We start from the raw sequence: 22717 nt of genomic DNA, 5'->3' as shown, positions 1-22717 counted from the left end.
GGAAGGTGCTGAGGCCTCTTGAGTTCAGCGTCTGTGGGGCGGACACCAGAGAAAGCCCATCCCCAAAACCCAATGGAGGGTTCGTTCTCAGCGGAGACCGGCAGTCTTCAGGCTGCAAGGGCAGCGATAGGAACACGTCTTGGTGGCAGCTACCTGCCCCGTGTGAAGTGCTGCGGACACGCTGGGAAGATCAGGGGGTTGACGAAATTGCGCCGTGAGGGGCTGAGCCCGGCCTGGCCCTAGGGCACAGCAGCTGCTGCTCTGGGCTGGCCTCTGAGGAAAGGTGCCTTCTGTGGCCGTGCCTAGTCTGTAGGGCACCAGTTCTGCTTGTGGGGAGCAGTTGCGGGTTGGTGAGGAAGAGCTGTCCTCTAGAGAGAGGACGGTACGAGGAAGGCAGGGTGTGAGCAGCAGGAGCTCCGCAAACACGCGTCTCAGCCTGCCACCACCCACCTGCTCCGGCAGGCTGCTCTTCCCAGAGGGAGGTGTTTCCCCAGCACTGCCAGCTCTCAGCTGTGGACATCTTCATGTGCCGCGTATCCTCCAGCTTCAATGGAGCACGGAGAGAGACGTTAACGTTTTTTGTTTTCTTTTATTAAGAAATACTAGGTAGGAGGGGTTTTGTTGTCTTTTTAAAAATGTACTCATGCAAAACAAACATAATTTGCATACGTGCATTGATTTGGATAACTGCTGCAAAGCACTCTGTGCAGTGCAGTACTCCACTTTCCAAACCACATCCATCACAGTTCTTGGAGTTTTCCTCTCACTGCACAGGAAGTCTTTTGACATGACTCTTTCCTCAAGACTCCAGAGGAGACCTGTGACACCAGAACAGGAGTCATAACTGTTGGAGGTTACGATTCCACTAACAGGGAGTGGAGGACATCCCAGAACACTGCTTGCAGCAGGAAGTGGGTGGAATGACCTGATCTCAGAAGTGTAGGCTGTCTCCTTTTGAAGCCTGAGAGGCTTTGTTGAGCTTTATAGTCAAAGGGACCTGGTTTATCTTACAGCCTGGCATGTTCTAGTATGACTAGCAAGCTCAGTAGAGGTATTAATCAAATACCTTTTTACTTTCAGCATCGTAATAAAATGACTTGGAAATCCCAGTTGTTGTCCTGTTGCGAAGCTACCTGATGATATATCATAGGCGAGTGTTTCTGGATTCAGACTGAGTATCACTAGCTCCAGACCTGTAGATCCCATTGGGAAGATTCTAGTTCTCATTGAAGTTTCTATGTCATTTATGTCATTAAGCCTGTGGTGGTAGAAAGGGGCCTTTCCTCAGCAGAAGAGCAATCTGTTACTCAACAACCACCAGTCTGATGTGGAAATCATGGGCTCTTCCACAGCTTGGCTGAATAACTGTTTTCAGTTACCAGATGGGAGAAAAGACATTGAAATAAACACAACAGGAGTACTGTTTTTGTTTGCAGGTTATACTTGGGCATATCCAAGGAAAAGGGATGAAGATAAGCTGTGCATTGTAAGTATCTAACCTAAAACTCAGCTCTTTCACTCCTCTAAGTGTTTATAAGTAACGAATGTAGGACAAGAAAATCAGTTTTGCAAATATCCAAATTCAGTACTTTAAATTATCTTGGTTGTGGTGTAGTTGCACCCAGAAGCACATCCTGGTCAGATTTTTAACACGCTTTTTAAGCAGGGAGATAATGAGCTGGACAGGAATAACTCACCTGATCCCTGGTAGGGTTACAGAGAACACCACAAGTGGTTCTTGGAAATAGTTTCAGGTGCCCATTTGTTCTGGTTCACAAGATTGCAGACTTGGATAGTAGAAACAGCCTTTCATGTATCTGAAGTTTTTGGTAGGTGTTTATATACACCTTCTCTCTTCTGGGAGTTTAATTAAGACAAATAAAACCTCATATTTATATCTTATCTAACCTCTGAGCATCTTGGAGTACCCATCATTTTTTTATGAGGCTCAACATTTGTTTATGCAACGAGACAAACAGTAGTTCTGGATCTTTTAATTATCAGTGAAGTTACCCCAGACAGCTTGCTCTGGATCTGAGTACCTGAACTAAATCAGAAGGAAATCTGGCAGCAGGTCCAAGCACAGCAGTGACTGGAATATGTTATTGTTGCATTGGGTCTAAGACCCTGGAAGCATTCAGGAAGGACCTGCAAGAAACAAGCCAGATCTACTAGATCTGAAGTTCTCCAGGACTTCAGTTCTGAATACACCAGAAGAGTTCCAGGCTTGTGTCATATCAAACAGTGTCAAGAAGAGTTAGACTTGTATTTTTTTTCTCATCATTGCTTTCCTGTCCTGCTCCCTGCTTTGTTCTTTGGCATTAAGGTTGCTCAGGTATTGTTTGTACATAGTATAATGTGCTGCATTTGTTAGTGGAGCACAGGGAAAAAAAATGAGTTATGTTTTGCCAGTTATTTTGCTTTCTCTCAGGATATGGCCATGCTAAAATAGTCCAAGAGAGAATAGGGATTCCTTTTGTATGTTATCTAAAGGACACTCAATAATGAAAGTGGGTCTCAAATGAGGCATAGTAAGAGTTTGTTGTTTTTTGGTTTTGTTTTTGTTTTTTGAAAGTACTACTGCAGAAAGAGTAATTTTGGAGGTGACTTTGAAGCTGCTTTTTATGTCACTGGTGGAAGCCAGTATGAGCAGATCATACAAAGTGGATGCTCAAATCTACAGGTGGTACAGCCATAACACTGAGTGGAAGTTCCCTTGACCTGACCTTGCTTCAGCTACAGAAAATGATGGAGACAGCCCAGGAAGCCACCAGAGGCCTCTGCCCTGGTGCAGATCGCTCCTCCTGCTCTGCCTTGGCATGGCTTCTCTCTCTGGGAAGAGAAACCTCTAGCACCCTCTCTTCCCTTTGGGCTGTTCGTGTCTGCTGTTAGTCCGAGCTAGAAATTTGGGCAAGTCTCCAGGCTAGGAAAGTTGGCAGGTGTGCATATGTCCTGGCAGTGAGTTCCTCAGCCAGAGGTGAGGCTGTTACCTGCCATCTGTGCTGGGCAATCCTCAGTGAGAACTTCAAAACTCACACAACTCCTGTATGACTGGTGGTTTTTGTGCTCTACAGAACCTCATAACATTCTTTAAGTTAATAGAGTAAGATTGTGAACTGAACGGACCTTAGAGAAAATTCAAGGTAAATCAAATAGTGATTTTACATGGAAGAGCAGGTTAGGAAGAAAAAGGGATGAGAGAAAGTAGAAAGAATTGTATCTTGGCCAAGGAAGAGCAAGCTGCTCAACGAAGCTGCTGTTGGGAGCAACAGCTTTTGATCTTGTAGAGGAGGTGAGGTATTAAGACATTAAACATCAGTTTGAGTCGGTGCATTTACCAGGCAGAACGCTGGTAATTTGCTTCCTTGGATAAGGGTCTCAAAGTCAATTGTAACTAAACACTTTTCTAGTGTTAAAACCATCTTATTTTTTACTTGATTGTTTCTGCTTCCAGTGTTAAGACCTCATGCTGGAGCAAGCATGCAGCTCGTGTCTGTAAGCTTTGCTAAAGTGAAGGGTGAACTCAGTTGAGGGTGACAAGCTGTAAAATTCCCCAGTAGAAGTGATTCAAGGTAAAGTGCTGTGTGGACTTTAGTGTCTTAACTGGAATTAATTTGGGAATGTCAGCATCTGAGAGGTTTTCTCTGCCAAGCAGCAAAGACTAGCTTGAGGTCTAAAATCACTGTGAAATGCCTCCTTGCAGGCTTACCCTTCACTTTTCTTAGGAAGAGGAAGAAATAGAGGCAAAAAAATTAAGGTACCTTCTATGTGGTCACAAGAAAATTAAACCACCGAATTACCAAAGATAAAATAAGATTGCAGGCACACAAGCTATTTTCATTAGAGTACAAAAGTACAGAAAGGGAGCCAAAGTCAATGAACTGGTGAAGAAACTTGGAGCTGAGGAGCATCTGCCTGTCACGCGTTGCTTGTGTCTAACAATGTCACTTAAACCACACGGGAGCTGAGTTTAAAACTGAAAAGGAGCTGCCTTTGGAGAGGATAGATTTCCTTAATCGTAGCTCTGAGGCACACTTGCTCATTGGACAGAGTAAAACCACCTAGATATTTACAGAGATTGGGAGGGATTATGTGCTCTGGGGGGTTGTCCCTCATGTTTTCCTCACTTGCACCATTTCTGGAGGGATGCTTGCAGCACGGAACCCTTATCTGGGATGAAAAGCCTGTTCCATCAGGCCAGCACCCCTGCAGGCAGCCAAGGATTTCCAGCCTGTCTGAAACTTGGAGTCAGGTTGTTGTCTTATCTCTGTATTGCTGTCTGCTGGTTTTATTCCTCCAACAGTAATTAAAACCACACAAGTATATGTGAGTCACAATTGCAAGTAGCTACCACACCCACCTGTAACAGGAGCAAGAAGGATTGGCCCTGTAGGGAACTCTCAGCTTGAATCGCAATTTCTGCACCAAAAGCAGCAGTGATGCTGTTTAATGAGCTGAGAGGGTCTGAAGTCATTCCCAGCAGTACAAAAGCTGATGAGCCAGGGATTGGCTCTTGCTGAGGGTTCCTCTTGAGTGCTGACCCAGGACAAGACAAACACTCGGTGCCCATGGGAGCAGAACCAGTCGGTGCCTTGGGCTCCTGCCACTCTGGTATCTCCTGGGGTTTAGTTAAACACAAAAATTCTAATAACTGTCAGAAGTTTATTAAATAGTGTAATAGATTAAGAATTAGTATAGTTACTCAACAGAATGACAGAAACAACTGTCAAGTGATGCCCATCCTCCCAAAAATGAGAATTGCATAGATTGCACATCTATGGAATTATAATTACATACACCAGAATATTTGGCTGTGACCTTGGAGAAATTTATTTTTCCTCTAGTTACACCTTCACTTTTGGGCTGATTTTACAAAAACTCCAGTTTCCCAACCATTCCCCCAGCCCCAATGCCTCTGAGCACTTTGGAAACTGCTTTTACTTTATATAGAGTCCTACATCTGAGTGCACATTATCACAGACAGCTGAGGGTGCCTGCACTAACACATCACCACATCTTTCCCATTCATACAGGCTCTGGATTGGAGCAGTCAGGAGCACACTTTGCATGTGCAGTTCAGCATTTTCATACTTCCATGATTTTATTTCCAAGCCAAATTGCCTTCCAAAAGCAAAGCACATATTCATCACTGAGAATTAACTACACACCAAGCTTGCAGATTCAACACAAAGCTGCTTCTGAGTTGCCACAGCATTAAAAATAGCATCTGAAAAATTATTTATGAAAACTGATTTTCCATACATTAATAGTTTAAATAGACAAATGGAGTTCTATTAAGCTCTGTTTTCTTACCACTTCACGTTGCATTTTCAGGGGACACCTGAAATTTAAAGGTTTTTGAGCATAGTAAAACAAGTATAGAAGAGCAGCAATAGCAGTGACGATTTTAAGAGTGGATGCTACAGATCAGAAATGCTTCTGAAAACATTTTTTTTACAAGACGTTGTCTTGTCACATCACAGTTACCCAGGTAACGGCCTCACCCTCTGCTGTGAGGCAAGACAACGACTCTCAGTACCTTTAGAGGAGAGAGGGACAACAGTCCCATCACGCTCATGAAGGACAAACTCGCCCAAGGAAATGGTAGCTGTCACAATGCACAATGTAACTGTTAGAACTGAAGGGTGGTTCTTTTCTGCATGGCATAAACCATCCCAACATCACTGTATGCATTGTTAAGATACATTCTTGTGAGTCAAGCAACTCTGCATTGCTCTGTGTGGCTCTCACAGAGCTGACCATGAGGAGGTTGCTTAGAGCCACCAAGGAACGGATGGTGGAGTCTGAGTCTGAGCTCATCACTCCTCCCTAGTCAAGGGCCAGCTTAAAGTATGGTTTGAGGCCTTCAGAAAAGCAACACAATCCCTAGGTCTGTGACAGTGTAATTTAGAGACAGCAGCACAGCTAGTACTCCTCAGTTAGACTGAGCTGTAACTGACAACTGCTACCAGCTGGCCCAGAGCAAAATAACTGGACTCCCAGATTCTTGAAGATTTACTTCTAAAAACATTTTAAAGACCATTACTTATTTAACTGCCTTCATGATGTTAAATGCTCATAAATAATTACTAAGAATAATATAACATGTAACAATTAAGCACAAAGCAATATGTAAGTATGAATTGAAACCAAAGTTCTCTTTTTTTAGTTGAAGAATGATATGTTTTCACAAAAGTCACAGCTCTTGCTAAATATAGATTTTTATTTTTAAATCCATAAATAGATGCTAGAGTAATTCATCAATTATGCAAGCCCTGTAAGGAATTTAGGCACTGTCCCTTGCCCAGAGCTGTGAAATGCCTGCTTCATTTTTTCAAAGTGAAAGTTTAAGCTCTGCAAAGTCAAAAGTTGAGCCTTTGGTGTGCAGCTTCTAAATGTGATTACAGGGCAAAACCAAAGTTGTTTCAAATTCTGCAAGCAGCCTTGAACAACTGGACTCCATCCATCTTCCTGTGAGGCTGTAAGGCTCATCTAATGAACAGTGAATGGGAAGTTTTTGCTTCCCTGATGTGGATCTTTGACAAGTTTAGCTGACTGCAACAGCATCACAGTTACACAAACACAATCCCAAATCTCTCGTGTCCTGTGCCTAAAAGAATGGTGTCATACAGTGTCCCCACAGTACCTGTTAAAGGAGCTGAGGCTGACAAGTGATGAAAAGTAGCTGTCAGTCACTGACAGAATGTTTTGGGGGTTTGCTTTAGTAATGTCCTGGACAGATGAAGGATCCAACACATCCCTGGGTGATCCAGATATAGAGGCTGCAGAGAAACAGGCTAGTAATCAGTGAGGATCAGACAGTCACAGAGAGATCTGCACAAGCTGGAAAACTGAGCCCATCCAAACAAAAGGTATTCTCTGTGAAGCTAAAGGCAGGCTGACTCTTCCAAAGGACATCCTGGGAAACACCAGTTGTGGAAAGCCCCCAGATGTCGTGGCACAGCTGACCAGTGATTCTGTGCAAGCTGCCTGTGGGATAACACAGCACAGTGGGTGACTGCATGGAGAGGAGCAAGCAGCAACACAGAGAAACATGTTCCAAGGTCACATGCAGTGATCAATCCTGTCCAGGGCTACGTGGCCATGTTTAAAGGGGAAAAAAAAAGGAAAAAATTCCCTTGACAAACTGATTGCCAGTTTTCCAGCCTGGAAAATATCCTTCCTAGGAGTGCTGTCTTCAGTACCCACAGAGGTGACTTGCTTGCAGTTTATGTTTACCTATGAGTGGAAAAGAAACCCCACCAAAAAACCAAACAGAAAGAGAAGAATGCTTTAGTGACTAACAGCAAAGATGAACACTGCAAGAATCAAACATTAGAAAATGAGGCCAGACAAGCTGAGTTTAGAATTAAGGTGCGGCTTCTAAAGAGCAAAGGCAGTTTAACTGAACAAACTGCAAAGTAAACCTGTGTGTTTTTCTTTATCCACCTTAAAATTAAGGTTCTTCATGTTTTTCTGGCAAATATTTTTACGGAAAGCCAAGGTAGTTCTTGGATCCAACACAAAGACTGGCCAATGCAATCTGCCATCCTGCAGTATGGAGGGTCAGCCAGATAATCTAGTAGTCGATTAATGACTTCATTTTAATGGCTATTGGTGACACTTCCAGGCAATTATCTACTTCATTGGAGATCATATGCAGAGATGAAATGGGGAGAGGGAAGTCTGGAAATTAAACTAAAAAAAAAAAAAAAGTGACTGAAAATGACTTCTGGAGATAATACATGGAGAATCAGGTTGAAGAGTAGAGCAATGGGCAAACCCCAGACGTGTGCCTCAGTGCAGGTGCAGCTCCCTAACTGTGAAGCTACATTTGCAATTGTGTCTAACCAGCTAATGGCCAAGCTCCTCATTCAGCCCCAGACAACCTTCTCAGGAAGATCAGTGAGCAGCCTTCAAGCTGAGGGAACCACATAAGCCTAAATACCAGCTGCGCTCCAGAGCTGGAACGTGACAGGACTTCCCCCTCACAGTCTGCCACCTCTAGTCCATACATCACTTGGCTCCAGGCGTTCCTACACCCAGGATTTATACACCAGACTCCAGAAGTAACCCAAGAGTGCTGCTGGATGGGATCAGTTCAGATGCTGGCCAAAGCAGGTGTTACCCTAGAACCCAGCTGCAGTAACAGACAGGATAAGTGTCCTCCCCTGCAGTGTAATGCACTTGGATGTCACTGGCATAAATGTTGTTCAGGTATTACCCAGTTCACTAAAGGGCCATCCTCCTTATCTGTCAGGAATGGGGCAGTGCCCAGCTAAAGGCAGTAACATGTGGCTTGGGGTTTGGCTTTCTCTGCCAGTCACTCTTGGAGAGATGGTTGCTAGCACAGCCCATTCTCCACAGCTTATTTTCCAGAACTGGATGCTTATTTAGAGTACAAGCAATAACTGTATTTTCCATACTCTTCCCTGAAATTCTAATGATGCAGTAATTTATTTCTCCCTTAGTCTGTCTTCCATCACATTACCTGAAAAGCCCGATTTAGTTTTATATTCATGTACTCCTGACCCAATAAACTTACCTGTTTCTGTCTCTGCACACTTCTGTATGCCACTTATTGTTTTTTTCCACATCTACTTTCATTTCTATCTGTCCTATTTAGAGTACCTTGAGTCCTTAAATTTCCACAGTTCAGGGAAATATGGAAATGGGCAGGGATAAAATTTTGTTAACTCTACCTGAGAAACAGCTTTAGAAATTCTTTAGTAACTTCCCATTCTGTATCAGCTCAGACAACTCGAATTCATGCCTCTGTTCTTTGAATATCATCTCAGATTAAACAATGCTCTTTAAATGTATCTCTAAGGTAAAATAAACTATTTCAGCACTTTTATTGTTCTGTATTTTAGTAGTAACTAAATATCTGTTCCATTACCAAGCCCCAAAATGCTAGGACAACATGTACTGTATCTTTTATTTCATCACTGCTACAGGCAAAGCCTTGCAGTCTCCTGTTCTTTATGTCTTAAATGACAAAAGCTTTATTACCACTCAGTAAAATGTACTGTGCTAATCCCCACATTACTTAGCACATCAAATATGACTTTGTGACTACAGTGAGCTTTTCAAAAACTTCTCTAGTCATGGACAGAGAATATAAAATGAGTCCCCAAGCCCTTACCCTGCAATGCCATCACACTCACTTCAGAGGATTCACCCAACGTGGAAAGTGGTCTGCAACAGATTTGGATGCTCTTCAGCCCTCCTGCAGGTTAAGCTTCAATACAGGGAGTAATTAGATGCATTTAACATCTGCTACAAAGCCACCAACATGAGTTTTTGGAAGCTTTGTACCAAGACTCATAATTGTATTCCCGATCTGTTTCCAAGTTAATTAAACTGAGAGGGAAAAGAAAAATGCTTTTTACAAGTGAAAGGAGTTTGTAACTGCTTTCTGTGAAAATGCTGCTCCTTCCCCACCTCTCTGGAGTGGGAGTGAGCTCGCCTCTGCCCAAAGGCTCTGTCACTGTTGCTGATCAGTTCCCTAGATGTAAACACAGAGCGACAAGCATTCCACTGTGGAGGCAGGTAAGAGCTTTAATTGAAGCACAGACAGTAGTGAACACAATATTCCGAATTTCCACCCCAAAAGTTAAAAAAATACTTCATTAAGTATTTTACAAATTTACAAAATGTAATTTTTCCTTTTAGAAATATCATATAAATGTTTTTCACTACAAAACATATAATAGGTTTCTATGTTACAACTGTTGCCTTCTCTCAGAAGTAGGTATTCCCTGAAGTGTTCTCCTTAAAAACCAGGAGAGTACAATACATCCCAAAGTATAATAAATATATTGCTAATGCAGGTGGTAAATGTGGATGAAAATGATTCAAATCACCCAGTTCTTTTATCCATCTGGTTGCTAATCTAAATGGATTACTTGCATGAATTATCTTAACATGAATAAATATTTTGAGTGTCAAACCTGAAAGCAAAATTGACCAATCCAGTCAGTCCAGTCTCCATGCTCTGAAAACGATGGTTGCCTAGAAAGCAAATAATCCACTCTGGAGCCTGGGATTTTGGGCTGATTAACCCTCATCTTCAGAAATAATGGTAAGAGAGAAAACAATCCTCACAGACAAAAATAAGAGAGGAAGGTGTTAGTTACAGAAACGGCCAGTGCTCAGAATATAGTTGGTATTTTGCACCAGGCAGGTAATATATAGAAGTCTTTATGTACTACAATACCTTAGTACTGGCTCTTGGTTGTCACCATCATCCTCTCTACTTCCCACATTCCACCGCTTGCTGGAGTAGATCTGTCTCAGTCATTTAACAGATGGCTCTTCTCCAGAGGCCAGAAGGCTTGCTCAAAAAAAACACCACAAAACAGTCCAGTAACTTGTGTGGAGAAACCTGGGGAACATCTGAGCAGCACTTTGACTTGTGGACAGCTGGAATGACTACTGAAAACTGAATCTGTGAACAAGGAATCAAGTGGTGCAACAGAAGAAGTACCAATAAAGCTTTAATAAAACAAACAACTTGCAGAGCTCTTTGCAACCTTACTGCACTCGGCTGTTCTCAGATGGGTCCATGTGCTTGATCATCTGAAGTCCTGCATGGCAGGAGACAGCCAGAATGCAGAGGAGGATCCAAGGCCCACATCTTGCAGCCACACACCCAACAGTGATGCTGGGTGTATTTTTATGGCACTCAGTTACACAGGGACTCTGTTCTCCTTGGCCCACTTCTTCATGATGCGGACAATGTACTCCACTTGGGAATTAGCAGTGCTCTTCAGAAGATGCAGAACTTCCCTCAGTCTCTCTCTACAAAGGTGAAAAGCAAAGATTAAAACAAGGGCAAGACCAAATTGATACAACAGACAACACATCCAAGCTATTTTGCAAACCATGGTTCCTACACAAAGCAAACCCTTCATCTGCAGAGCAGGAACAGGTAAAAACTCACAGTAGATGAGGTACCAGGGGGCAAAAAAAATAAAAAGGTCTTGTATACAATTGGAACAACGAGAGAGATTAAAAGTTAAAAAAAGAAAATCAGCAAAATGGAGTTTAGTGCATGCACGTGTGGAGTATTTACATATAAATCCTCACTCCTGCAAAATAGTTCTCCAGAACAAAACAAACTTTTTTCTTTAAAGCTACTTGCTAATCTTCAGTATGGCAACATCTTAATTTTGCCAACACACCCTCCACATAAATAGGAATAACATGGAAATGAACATTGCCAGTAGGATAAACCAGTGAAGCTGCAGTTTGGCAGATACTTTGCAGCAAGAACTTCTACAGATATTGCAAACCAGGCAAGTGACGTGTGTGTCACTGCATCTCCTGCAGGCACTGCTGAAAGGGCACTTGAAGGGTGCAGCAGTTAGTGAGATGGTTCCAGCAGAGGAGGGAATACAAGGAAGGTGCAGAAGCCAAGACACACACCTATCAGTTGTGAATGAAACATCAGCTTGGCCAGAGGAGAACGGCCACCTGGCATCACAGCAGAACATTCACAAGGGAACAGTTCTCAAATACAGCCTCACTGTTCTCTCTCATTCTCCCACCACGGGAAATGGGTGAAAGCAAAATTATCAGTAACACAGATAATTTCCTCTATGTTTTTATCAGGTAAGTATATTGGTTTGCATGGACGGTGTCTTCAGAATACAAATTTCAGTGACAAGACAGTCACCTACTCATTGTTTAGAGAAATCATGTCCTTCCTATAGCACTTAGTAAATGTCTCCTTAGTTCTCTTCTATGAACCTTAAAACGTCGTGGAAGAGTTTTCCATTCTTATGCCATTAGCACAAAATCAGGTTCTTTTCCCTCAGTTCATGAACATATCACATTTATAACTGAGCTCTGCCTAGTTCTTCTTCACCATATAGTCTGTAACTACTGCTGTGGAAGATACACTTCAAACTGATCACTGCCTATGGAACCACTGACCTCTGTCTGTTCTCTGGAAGGTCAATAAAGAACTGGAAGAGGATGCATAGTCCTAAAGCCAAGATTATGATCCTGGTTTACAGGAAATAGGAAACTAGTGAAATAATTTCACATACAATAGAAAATACTCACTTTGCTTCTCGACCAGCTAAGATCATTTGAAAGACACCCACACAAGCACCTCTCTTGCCCTCCCAGTATTCAGGATTGCTGTCCAGCCTCTCCAGGACATCAAAGGCTTTGGCTGAATAGTAAAACTGGTGCATCTGCACAGAAAGGGAAATGTTACTCCTGACTCTGTGATCACCTTTCAGAAGGGAATTAGAACTGGTGAGCTCTTCTCTGAAATCAGCAGTAATGTGCATTTTTGTGGTTTTCTGCAGGCAGCAAGTGATGCAGAACAGGCACATCCCAGTTCGAGGCAGGGAAACAGGTGATGATATAACATGACTGGTCTGCCTCTCTGAACATATTACAGGCTAACTGCACTAGGAACTTTGTTAGTTGGCAATGAGCAGCACTGTTGCTGTGATCATATGCAGACAACACCAGCTTACAGAACTTTTTATAAGGTACTCTATTTACTAGTGTCACCCTGACTATACCGAAGTCCTTCAGAGGATATCAGCTTCAAACAAGTCCAAACATTTGAAAACAGACCCACTTTCCCTCATGCAGAGATGGCCACAGAGACATATTTAGATGTCTTTTGGGTTTAACTTAAAGCTAGTTTTTTTCTTCACTGTTACAGTACAGTACAAAATAAAACTCAGTGACTAGAATCCAAAATTTCCCTGATCATAAAAAAAATCCACTGTGTACTCTCTTTTCTGGTTTAGGTTCTCTACTTGTCAATGGGAACATGAAGCCAGTTGGCTGGGAACAGTCAGTGCAAAAGGAGCGACCACAGTAACTGTGACTTTTGAAGTCAGCATAACCTGTAGACCTTATCTATGGCTGTGAGTGCTCTTCATCTGGGCAAGCCTGCATAGCAATGTTGTTTGTGGCCAGCAGCTTCCCATGAGAGAGAACAGAAGGCAGACTGAGCACAAACCCCCATCCTCCAGGGGCTCTGCACTTGCTGAGAAAAAAGGACAGGCTGTAGGAGGGACATTTGGCAACATGAGTCAGAGAAACACAGGTACTACAGAAGGAGTGATAATTCCTTCTCTTCACACAAATGGTGTTTCAACCACAAGTGACTGGCAAGAGCTTCAATGGATGTGAATAAAGTTAGTGACTGTAAACAGCAGTAGATGTGTCAGCTAAAAAGAAAAAAAGGAATACTGATCTTTCCAAGCTGATGTCTGACCTAGTTCCATGAAGCAGATACCACTTCAATGTCCTCCTGTCTCACATAAAAGCAGGCAATGCTTCACCCCAGGTGATGTCCTGTTCCCTGTGTGGATAAGATGGGCTATTGCATGAAAAGCAGCAAGAAATTAGCCAAAGGCCCTGCAGCCCAGCTTCCTCAGCAAGCAACTGCCATCAGCACAGCAATGGTGCATCCAGCCACACCTGCTCTCAGGGCACTGCTGACCTTGTTCCAGCCATGTTCCTCCAGTATTCTGTTGAATGAAGCCTGGTGTGACTGTCTTTTTAAGTCACAGCTATGGCACTGTCTGTAGACCTCCAATATCATGTAAGAATATGATATGATATAATACAATACAATTTTAACTTGTTCTAAAATGCCAAGAGCATCTCTACTAAAGTGGACATTGTCTCATCTAGCATGACTTAAAAATGTTAGACAGCTTAGTCTAACCTCCTCTCTTTAAAAGCCACCTCTAGGAAAGGTCCAGGACTGGTGTGTGTCAGCAGGGATCCTGCTGTAGGCAGTTAACCTCACCATTTTCTCCTGAGTAGGTGTACTCCTAAAGACTACACAGCCCCAGTGTCTCTTTGCCTGACTTGGACAAATAAAATAGTAGTTGTGGGAATTCTCTTTTCATTTCCTTATCACTAATAGAAGAGTCTCCCATTGCCACTATGAGCTTTAAGGAATGAATAATGCTGTTCCAGAAGAAAAGGCATCATGAGGCTCCTTGCTGAATCTATGCTAATTTTTTTTTCTTAAAAAGTTTTTTTGTCATTTCTGCCAACAATGAATCCCTAGGAGAAGAAACTCATCCTATTGATAGCTCAAGCATGCAGCAGTTCACCAATGTTTTTATTCAGTGAGTTGTCTAGGAAGAAGGCCAGTAGCTTAAAATACTGGCTAACCCTTGCCAACTCATCTGTATTATTAAGCATCCCACTGTTATAAAAGAAAGTTCATTAGTGATGACAATGGTGGAGAGCATCCAAAAAATAGCTGTTGGTACCATCACTGAATTAACTTGCCATACAGCAAGTTCCAAAGAGCAGACTCACTTTGTAGCAATCATTTGCAATGAGCTGCAACAGGTTAAAGGACTCCCCTGAGGTCTCCATCTTCAGATAGATCTTCCAGGCCAACTGGGGTTTCTTATTCATAATATCTGCAATAATAACAAAAAGCTGGGATTGTGAAAGGAATCTGCCATGCACAACACTAACTGGCAGCTGGAATAAATGTTCCTAAATTTCTTTGCTTAATGTAAATGCATGTCTCATTCCCTGTGAGAATGAGGCTGGGAAGGGAATCTTGTCCTTACCTTCTGCCTTACTAGCTATAACACTCAATTCATCAGAGAATACCAACATCAAGAGGAATAATTATGGTGTTTACACCTCCAGTTGTACTTCACAGACACAGCAACAGGCACAACTCTCATGATTTCAGATATGATCAGGGAACAGAATGGGAAGCATCAGAGAAGTTATTTTATGCAGGACAATGAACTGTGGCAATCCATTTAGATGGTGAGATTTAAGATTATGTGTTCTTACACACAGAAAAAAAAAATTAATTGGCACTAAACTTAGGTCTTTAATACTCTTGGTGTTCATCTTGATCCAACCAGTCAATTCCCATGATTCGTAACAAACCAAAAGGTGAGTGGGGGAGGAGCTGGGGGTGAAGCCCCTCCAAGCATAACAAAATGTGTCATTATGTGTCTACTAGAAAAATGTTTCCAAATTCTTGATATTTTGTGCTGGTTTCTAAATTTACCTGAATGACTAGAATTTTTCACTGGCCTTTAACTTCTGCACACAATTATACTTCTACACACAATTATAAATAAAAGAAATTGAATCTCCCACCTCAGCTAGTGGAGATACTACTAGGATGTTACACAGAGTTCTAAAATTTGATTTTCTCGAGATAAGAGCCCATTCTGTTGAGTCTAAAGTTGATATTGGTAATTCCAGACCTGTTCAAGTACTGGGAGGAAAGGAAATGAAATTAAGCATTCCTTTCTTTTTCAAGTCTTACAGCTACTCAGAGAGAAGTTGGCTGTTCACACACACGCACCACCCTTGTGCTTTCCAAAGAGGGACTGTTTAGCTCATTGAACCTGTGCCCACTGTGCCAATGCATGTGTGGCAAGTAGAAGGGGTGGCAATCATCAATAATAAATATGTAACACCAAATCCCAGGATTTATAAACACTTCTCTTTCAGGAGGCAGCAAGACATCACATCAGATTTTTCCTTCATCAGCACCAGGTACCATATCCAGTGGCAAACCAGCAGGTCTTAATTTCCAAATACCAACCCAACTATCTAGAGGAATGGAGTACTCTGCTAATTCAACTTTTTTTTACCTTCTTTTCAGGAAGAATTTGGTATAAATAGCACAGTAATATTTAAAAAAGAGAAAATACTGTCTATTATTATTAAAAAAAGCATCTCTGGTACTTTTTGCCTTTTGGAAATATTTCAGCATTGAATTGTTGACAGCTCAATACCTCATCACACTCTGACATGAATGTGTTATAATGCTTTGTAATTTCTACAGCAGCTTTTATCCAGATGGATCTAATAGTAATTTACATACTCGACACAAAAAAGATAACTATATTCATTGCTGAACAGTTGTTTCTGCAAAGAATTGTAGCAGCTTTTTGAGAATGAAGAATCAAAGTTTCAAGACAGACAAGGAAGAAAGAGCAGCTCTGCTGAAACTTCATCAGGAATTCAGGATGGCAAAAGGCACACAAGAATAAATAGCAACTCCTGTGAAAGAAAGTTTTTCATTGATAATATGGGGTTAACTCTACTTCTTGTCTAATAAGTAGCACCTTCAATGGGTTCTGCATTCCCAGATGTACATCAAGGGACTTTGAGTTCCCTTTGCAGTGGGAGCCCTCCCATAAGCCATCAGAAAAGCCCAGCTCTGTGCTGCCTGCCACATGGCACCGTGGCTGTACCTGTGCTGAGGTGCACTCTGCAACATTTTAAAAGCTGGTTCAGAAAAACTAAATGGAATTTTCTATAGGATATTAAACATATCAAAAGTTTTCTGGGTTCAAGAAAAGAATGGAAGAGTTTTTGGAAGAAAAAACATGTCAGAGATTTTAAAGGTCATCCCCCAGGCACAGGAGTTTGGACAACACAAAAAGCAACCTGTTAGAAAGAAAAAATACCATGTATGCTTGATTCTTCTCCAGACATCTGACATTGACTACTCCTGGAGGCAGACAGACCCCTATGAATGCTTCTATTTTGTCTTTTACTCTGAACATTTTAGAGCTGTAACTCAGTCTTCTAAAACAGAAAATCTCCCCTCAAGCAATTGAGTAGCCAATTGAGAGGAAAAAGGTTCCCTGGACAGGACAGAGCTGCAGTGATGGAGATGTAACAGCAGTGCACTGGAGCAGCAATTGCTTACTACAGCCAGCTGTATGAAAGGTGCAATAACCACCCACGCTGTAACTACTGCAATCAGCTTTTCACTTTCATAGTCCTGAATCCACCTACAACATTAAATTCAATTAGGGCAGTGGCTTGCCAAGACTGATGCAATAGAGGAGGATCTGTGTTCTGCAATGTGGAGAGTAAAGTGACTCACAGCAGCGAGCTAGCCAGCTAAGGTAAACAAAATCATTCTTTATCTTCTCACTCTGGATCAAAAGGAACACCTGCAGGAAGAAGGAAAGGGAAAGATTACACATGCACATACTTCTCCACAGAGAGGAGGCAGACCTGCCTCGTTTCAACATGCAGCTGAGACTGCAGCCACGCCTCGCCAGAGCAGTGAGGGTACAAGGGCAGTGCCAGGGCATCTTTCTGTGCAGGGTGGGTGGGTGGAGGACTCACACAATGCCATGCTGCTTATCAAGGGACCTCTGCAGCTCCGAGGCTGCGTGGAGGGCCCAGCCTGCTCTGAACCAGTGCCAGTGGGCGGCCACGCACCACAGACAGCACAAAGGAACACTGGGCCTGTGGGAAAAGCTATTTGGAATGTGTTTGTTTAGAAAGCGATGCAAGCAATTACATTAGCATCTTCTTGAAATACCACAGGTTTCACAGATACATGAGCCTTTCCTCCCCACGCATGTCAGAGACCATTCCAGGGCAGCAATAAGCCATTTCTAACCACTTTGGTTTCAGGAAGGTTCAGAGACAAAACATGAATCTTTTGTAACTTACTGTACAAATACAAGTTTATTACATGCTGTATCTGAAGGGATGTGTGGGGGGAAGTTATACATTTGAAAATGCACTCTGGCTTTACTCACAGGAAAAAGCTATTTATTCCTCTCTGCAGGTCTGTTTGCAACTGTATTAGGATGCTACTGGCAAAACTCAGAATACCTTTACAGGAGAAGATGTATGTAGTGGAACAATGAGTTCCACAAATTAGTAACATTTCTGTTGGTTAAACATTGCTGATCCCCTGATTTTTTTGGGGAAGGGAAGGGGCAAGAGGAAAGAAATAAAAACCAAGCAGCATTATCACTGTAAGCAGCACTTTATCATAGGTTTTATGTAATTATGTCCAGGGAGGTAAGCTTGTAAATAACTCAATAAGTGCTATATGTGGAGATATTTTACAAGTATATGAGACACTGGGGAAGGGTGATCTTTATATGAAAGTGTCATCAAAATCAAAGATCAGACTAATCAATTTAATTACATAATTCTATTATTTAAATGCAGCAGGTACATAAGTTTCTATAGAATCATTGGTAAGAATGTAAGAGGAAGAATGTGGATTAACAGGAGTTTACACCTTTGTGTTTCTTTGTTGCCTGGCTGCAGCTAGAGATTACTTACAGCATTATCATTTTTATGAAGTCTCAGGAATCAGTGCAGCCTGCTAGCATGGTTTTAAAAGAGACTTCCTTGCATTTTCATTCAGCTAACTAAATTAAGGTAGGTGAATTGAAATGCATATCCATTTAGCCTGACAGTCCTGGATTTTTTTCTTAAAGCAAGACACAATTTCAGGTCACAGAAATTAAAAAGGTTGGTGCTGGAACAAAACAAAATGAAACCAAAAAAAAAAAAAAAAAAAAAGAAAAGAAAATTAAGAGGAAAAACAGAGGAAAAACCAGGGGGGCTCTGTTGTTGAGAAACCTGGAGAGTTAGAAAGACAGAGTGACAAAACAAAAAAAAAGTCCAAGCCTACAGGATCCATTTTAGACCAAGTGGCTGGTTTGGTTTTTTTTTCCCTGGCCTGTCTTCTTTCTGGTCTTGTAGAACATGTTGCTTCCATCTTCATAATAGCTATTTGCTTTTGCATATTTTAGTTGTAATTAAGTTTCTACTGCACATAGACAGAAAAAATGCTGTGTGTAGAAGTTAATCTCTTCCAGCTGCCTCTGGATAGTGCTGAATAAGACAGTGAGCACTTCCTCTTTTCTTCCCACATCTCCCAGAGGAAGGATTTTTTTTTTGTTTAAACACAAATTTCTAGGGACACCTAGAAGCTCTTAACTATTAAGTGTCTTTTACTCAGCATGCCCTAGTCAGCCTGAACAATAGGACTGCCTGGGATGCCAGACAAAGCTTAAGAAATCTGATTAAGAGGGCATTCTTTGATCAATTAGAGATAGCTGCAAGCACTCTTGTGATGCAGGGCAAGCAGCAGGACTCCCTATACCTCACATTACCAGATTAGCAAGATAATCTTTTCTGAATAGTGCTCACAGAGAGTTTCAGTTCCTCTAAGAAGGGGAAGATGATGTTCCACACAACCTGCTTATTTTCAACCAATATGAAGGTCTGGGGAAAGAAAAGGAAGGAAAGAGAGGAGGGTATGGGAAATGCTTCTATTTTTGTTTCTCAAAGAAAGTAAACACATACCTCTTCAGCCTCACTGAAATTGCCCATGGCAGCTTTGGCCTGGGCGTAGTTGAAGTTAAAAGTGTCATCATTGTAGAAGTAACTCTGGAAAACAAGCCACATGGACAAACCCTAAATAAATAAAATCCTCCTCCCATGGTGTTATAGCATCAAAAATATATTCCTCCCCCCCAAATCTGAGTCAGACTATATCAAGACAATGGGAAGGAAAAAGAAAAACCCACATTATGAACATAAGGCATTTATAAACAGCGGGTAGAAAATTATGGGCTGGCTTTGCATCCTGCAGTCCTGACTACCAGCACGGCTGGAACATTCCACAGTGTGACCCATGGCAGCTCTGCAGAAGGCTCCAAGCTCAGAAGTGCAGTGGCAGCTTTTGTGGGTGTAATTTTTGCTCTGGGCATGTGAAGACATGCTGTGCTGCCATGGTCTCCTTCACCTCCCAAGCACTTACTTCACCAGCAGGCTGCTAAGTAGGCAGTTGACTCCCTAATGGCTTAAGGAGATGAGCAGTTTGTTTTTCCAAGACTTCTCAAGGTTCAACAAGAGATCCTGTGGATCTGGTTATGTGACAGATGCTAGTCTGACACACTGGATCACATGGTGGAGGTGGAGCTGCAGTGCCAGGCTGCAGCCAGGAAGCACACACCTTGTAACAGGACTTCCTGAAGCTCAAGCCTTGCTGGCACACACCCTTTCTATCTGAAGTGCAACACGAAGTTTTTCTCTCCCATAAGATTAGACTGAACACACCTGGCTAATAACAAATATCTAACTGTATCTTTTCTAGAAAGCTACACAGGCCAAAGCAGGAAATGTAACTCTAGGTGCAGGTTAGCCTGATGATTGGGTTTGACCCAAATAGCTTAGACTTGATCACGGTCAGATTCCAGATTGAAGTATTCAGATGACCAAAAGCCAGCTGAGTATGTTCTGCATTCAGCACTGTCCTACAGTGCTGCACCAGCAGACCTGGTAGAGGAAAGGTGGAACAATACCACATCTGCAAGGGTGGATGGGATTGAAGATCCCTGCCAAGGAGAGGTGCAGTGCTTCTGAAATAGCATGGCGAAAAAGCAGAGTGGTTTATCCCATAGTTACTGTAAGAAAAGCCTTCCTGGGGGGGTAACAGCAAGGTGTGTGAAAAGAATAAAAGTTTTGCCTTATATACTATCTATAAAAAGAACAGAACTTGTGTAGGAAGATCAAACTTTTGTTTTGTTCCCTCATTTAAGAACGAGGAGGTAAAAAGCACAGTTGGGATTGTACAAAAGATATGAGAAGCAACGGACAAAACCCTTTCCTAGTGCTTTCTTCTTTCATGATAAAAAGGGAGGAAGTTGAGGAACTTCTTCCTTTCCCTATCACAAGCAGTCAACAAAGGGTAGTGATCCAGTCCAGCCACATAGTTAGCTAGTCTCTTGTCATTTGCTGGATGTTGAGAGTTCACCCAAATAGTCTGTCAGGGTCCAAAGCTGACAAATATAGCAAGGTATGTAAAAGCATAAGGATGAACCAATCAAGTGAATCTCAAACTCAGCACCCTTAGGGTGAACTAACTGGTTTCACCACATTAGAATTACAGCACTTCAGTGTATTATTCCTCAATTTTAGTTTCATGAGAATCAGCACAAGTCCCAGGTTAAGCAAAGCTGGTGAGCAAGATGGTAGTTGTGGAGCATGAATAGTTTCTTCTGTTCAAATAGCTCCCATTGTATTTTTGAACTAAAACAGAAAAGAAACTCTGTCAGCAGCCAACCTCAGGAACTGTGCCATTTAATCCTGGCTGTTGTAGTGCTGAAGACCAGACCTGTTGCAAAAACCAAACCAGTAAAAAAAACTAGTCCTGCTGATGATACAACACATTTACAGCAGCTAAATGTTTTATTTCTTTTCCCTTTCCCTTTCCCTCCCTTTCCTCTTTCCCCTACTCCCTTTCTGGGAATGTACTGGACTTCAGTCTTTTGTGGTCCTTTCAGTGGTCTTTAATCCTATCATAAACCCAACTGTGCTCTGAGAGATGTCTACTTCAATGAGGTGCTCAGATGCCCAGTTGAATAATGAAGCATTTGTTGTGGGCAGAACTCATCTGAGCTTGAATTAGCTTGTCTTCCCAGTTGATCCTCAGTGTTATGTCACCCTCAGGGCAGCTAGCAATACATTTATAGTAAGGTGTCTTTTGGGACATTCTCATGCCTAAAGCAGTGTTAATCAATCATGAATGAAGATGGTGCTTCCTGGGAAACATGCAAACAGTCTTCACAGAGTGCACAGCTCAACTTAAGGAGCTGCAGAGATTCTACTGAAGTTTATTCCTGAGAGTAAAACAACAAAGGTAAAGCCCCCTAAACCTTGCTTGTAACGTGGCACAGGAAGAATTATTTGCATCCTTGTAACCTGAAGAGAAGGGGAATGACCTAAGTAAACCTGAGCAGTGGTTAGTCTCAGCTAAAAAATGATGAAAATTATCAACTGCTTCAAAATGATCATTTAAAAGTGGTAGTAAGCAGAAAACATTTTGTCCTTAGCCCTTGCTATTTATCAACTGCATTATGCCCCACATTACCAGTATTTATCATTCCCTTCAAGAATTTAACAAATTCATATTTTACTTAAGCTTGATCATTTTGCAACTTGCTAGATACAATCTACAAAAGCTTTCAAACTTTCAACCTCAACCCTACACTGAACTATAACAGGAAGTTCCATAAACCAACTGTATTTTGAGAGGGACAAAATACATTTTCTTAGAAAGGATGTTGTGAATTTGCTGCAATTCCATCAAGCTGTATCTTGTTTTCAGCCTCTCCTAACACAAGTGGAGGTTTCAAATCTACCTTGTTTATTCTAATCCTAATATTGTATAATTTGAAAGGCATCAATCTTCCTTTTAAACTGAATTCTCTTTACTTATTTTAATATTTTGCTTCACCCTTATAAATGCATTCACATTACAGCTGTGAAAACTGAGAGAACATGTAAAAAAATATTATTAGCTTGGCCAAAATATGGTTCAAATCAAAACAGATACATGGTTACTGATGCCAAAGGACTGTATAGGTCAACAGGTTGAGCTTGGGAGCTGAGATCCACATATATGTTACAAAGTGCAAGGGTAGCTCTACACCCTTTCAGCAAAACAGCTGTTTTTAACACAAAACAGAACACCCAAAGCAGCGGGCAGGTAACCCTTCCCCCTCCTGTGCACACATAATAAAACTCTTTCTCCCAAAGCTGACAAGGTTAATAATGCTCCTTCTTACAGCTGCTAAATATAGCAGGATTGAAGCTACTCATACCTGTACCTGTCACTGTTCCTGCCTTCCTCCTGACAGTTTTTAAATGTTGGATCCATTTCTTAGCTGTAGATCCTTCTGCATAGGCTCTTACCAACATCTTACAAAACATCACTGAGCATTCTGTGCTCTTCCTTTTCCCTCCAGATTTCCCTTCCAGCCCTTCCTACAAGTCTTTTCTTCATACCCTCAGAGGTGCAGAATTGTCTCATCTAATCTCCTCCCTGTAGCACTTCTCTTGCCTCATGGCTCTGACCTATCCTCTGTTGCCCACCTTCACCCTCTTAATTTCTGCTCAC

At 41.9% G+C, this 22717-nt stretch overlaps 1 protein-coding gene across 1 annotated transcript in view; it reads right to left on the bottom strand.

The window, feature by feature from the left end:
* Positions 1-10691: 10691 nt before the first annotated feature.
* Positions 10692-22717, bottom strand: part of TTC26 (tetratricopeptide repeat domain 26) — a gene marked incomplete at its 5' end in the record, with an annotated part of 36939 nt that continues 24913 nt past the window's right edge. The window contains 5 exons of the mRNA XM_008940700.1: positions 10692-10803; positions 12073-12206; positions 14317-14423; positions 16880-16949; positions 19120-19203. Coding sequence (XP_008938948.1) covers positions 10692-10803; positions 12073-12206; positions 14317-14423; positions 16880-16949; positions 19120-19203 — 507 coding nt within the window. The remainder of the gene's footprint in view (positions 10804-12072; positions 12207-14316; positions 14424-16879; positions 16950-19119; positions 19204-22717) is intronic.

This window comes from Merops nubicus, unplaced genomic scaffold, assembly GCF_000691845.1.
Source record: "Merops nubicus isolate BGI_N331 unplaced genomic scaffold, ASM69184v1 scaffold50155, whole genome shotgun sequence".
Classification (NCBI taxonomy): domain Eukaryota; kingdom Metazoa; phylum Chordata; class Aves; order Coraciiformes; family Meropidae; genus Merops; species Merops nubicus.
This window is presented reverse-complemented; position numbering and strand designations above follow the sequence as displayed.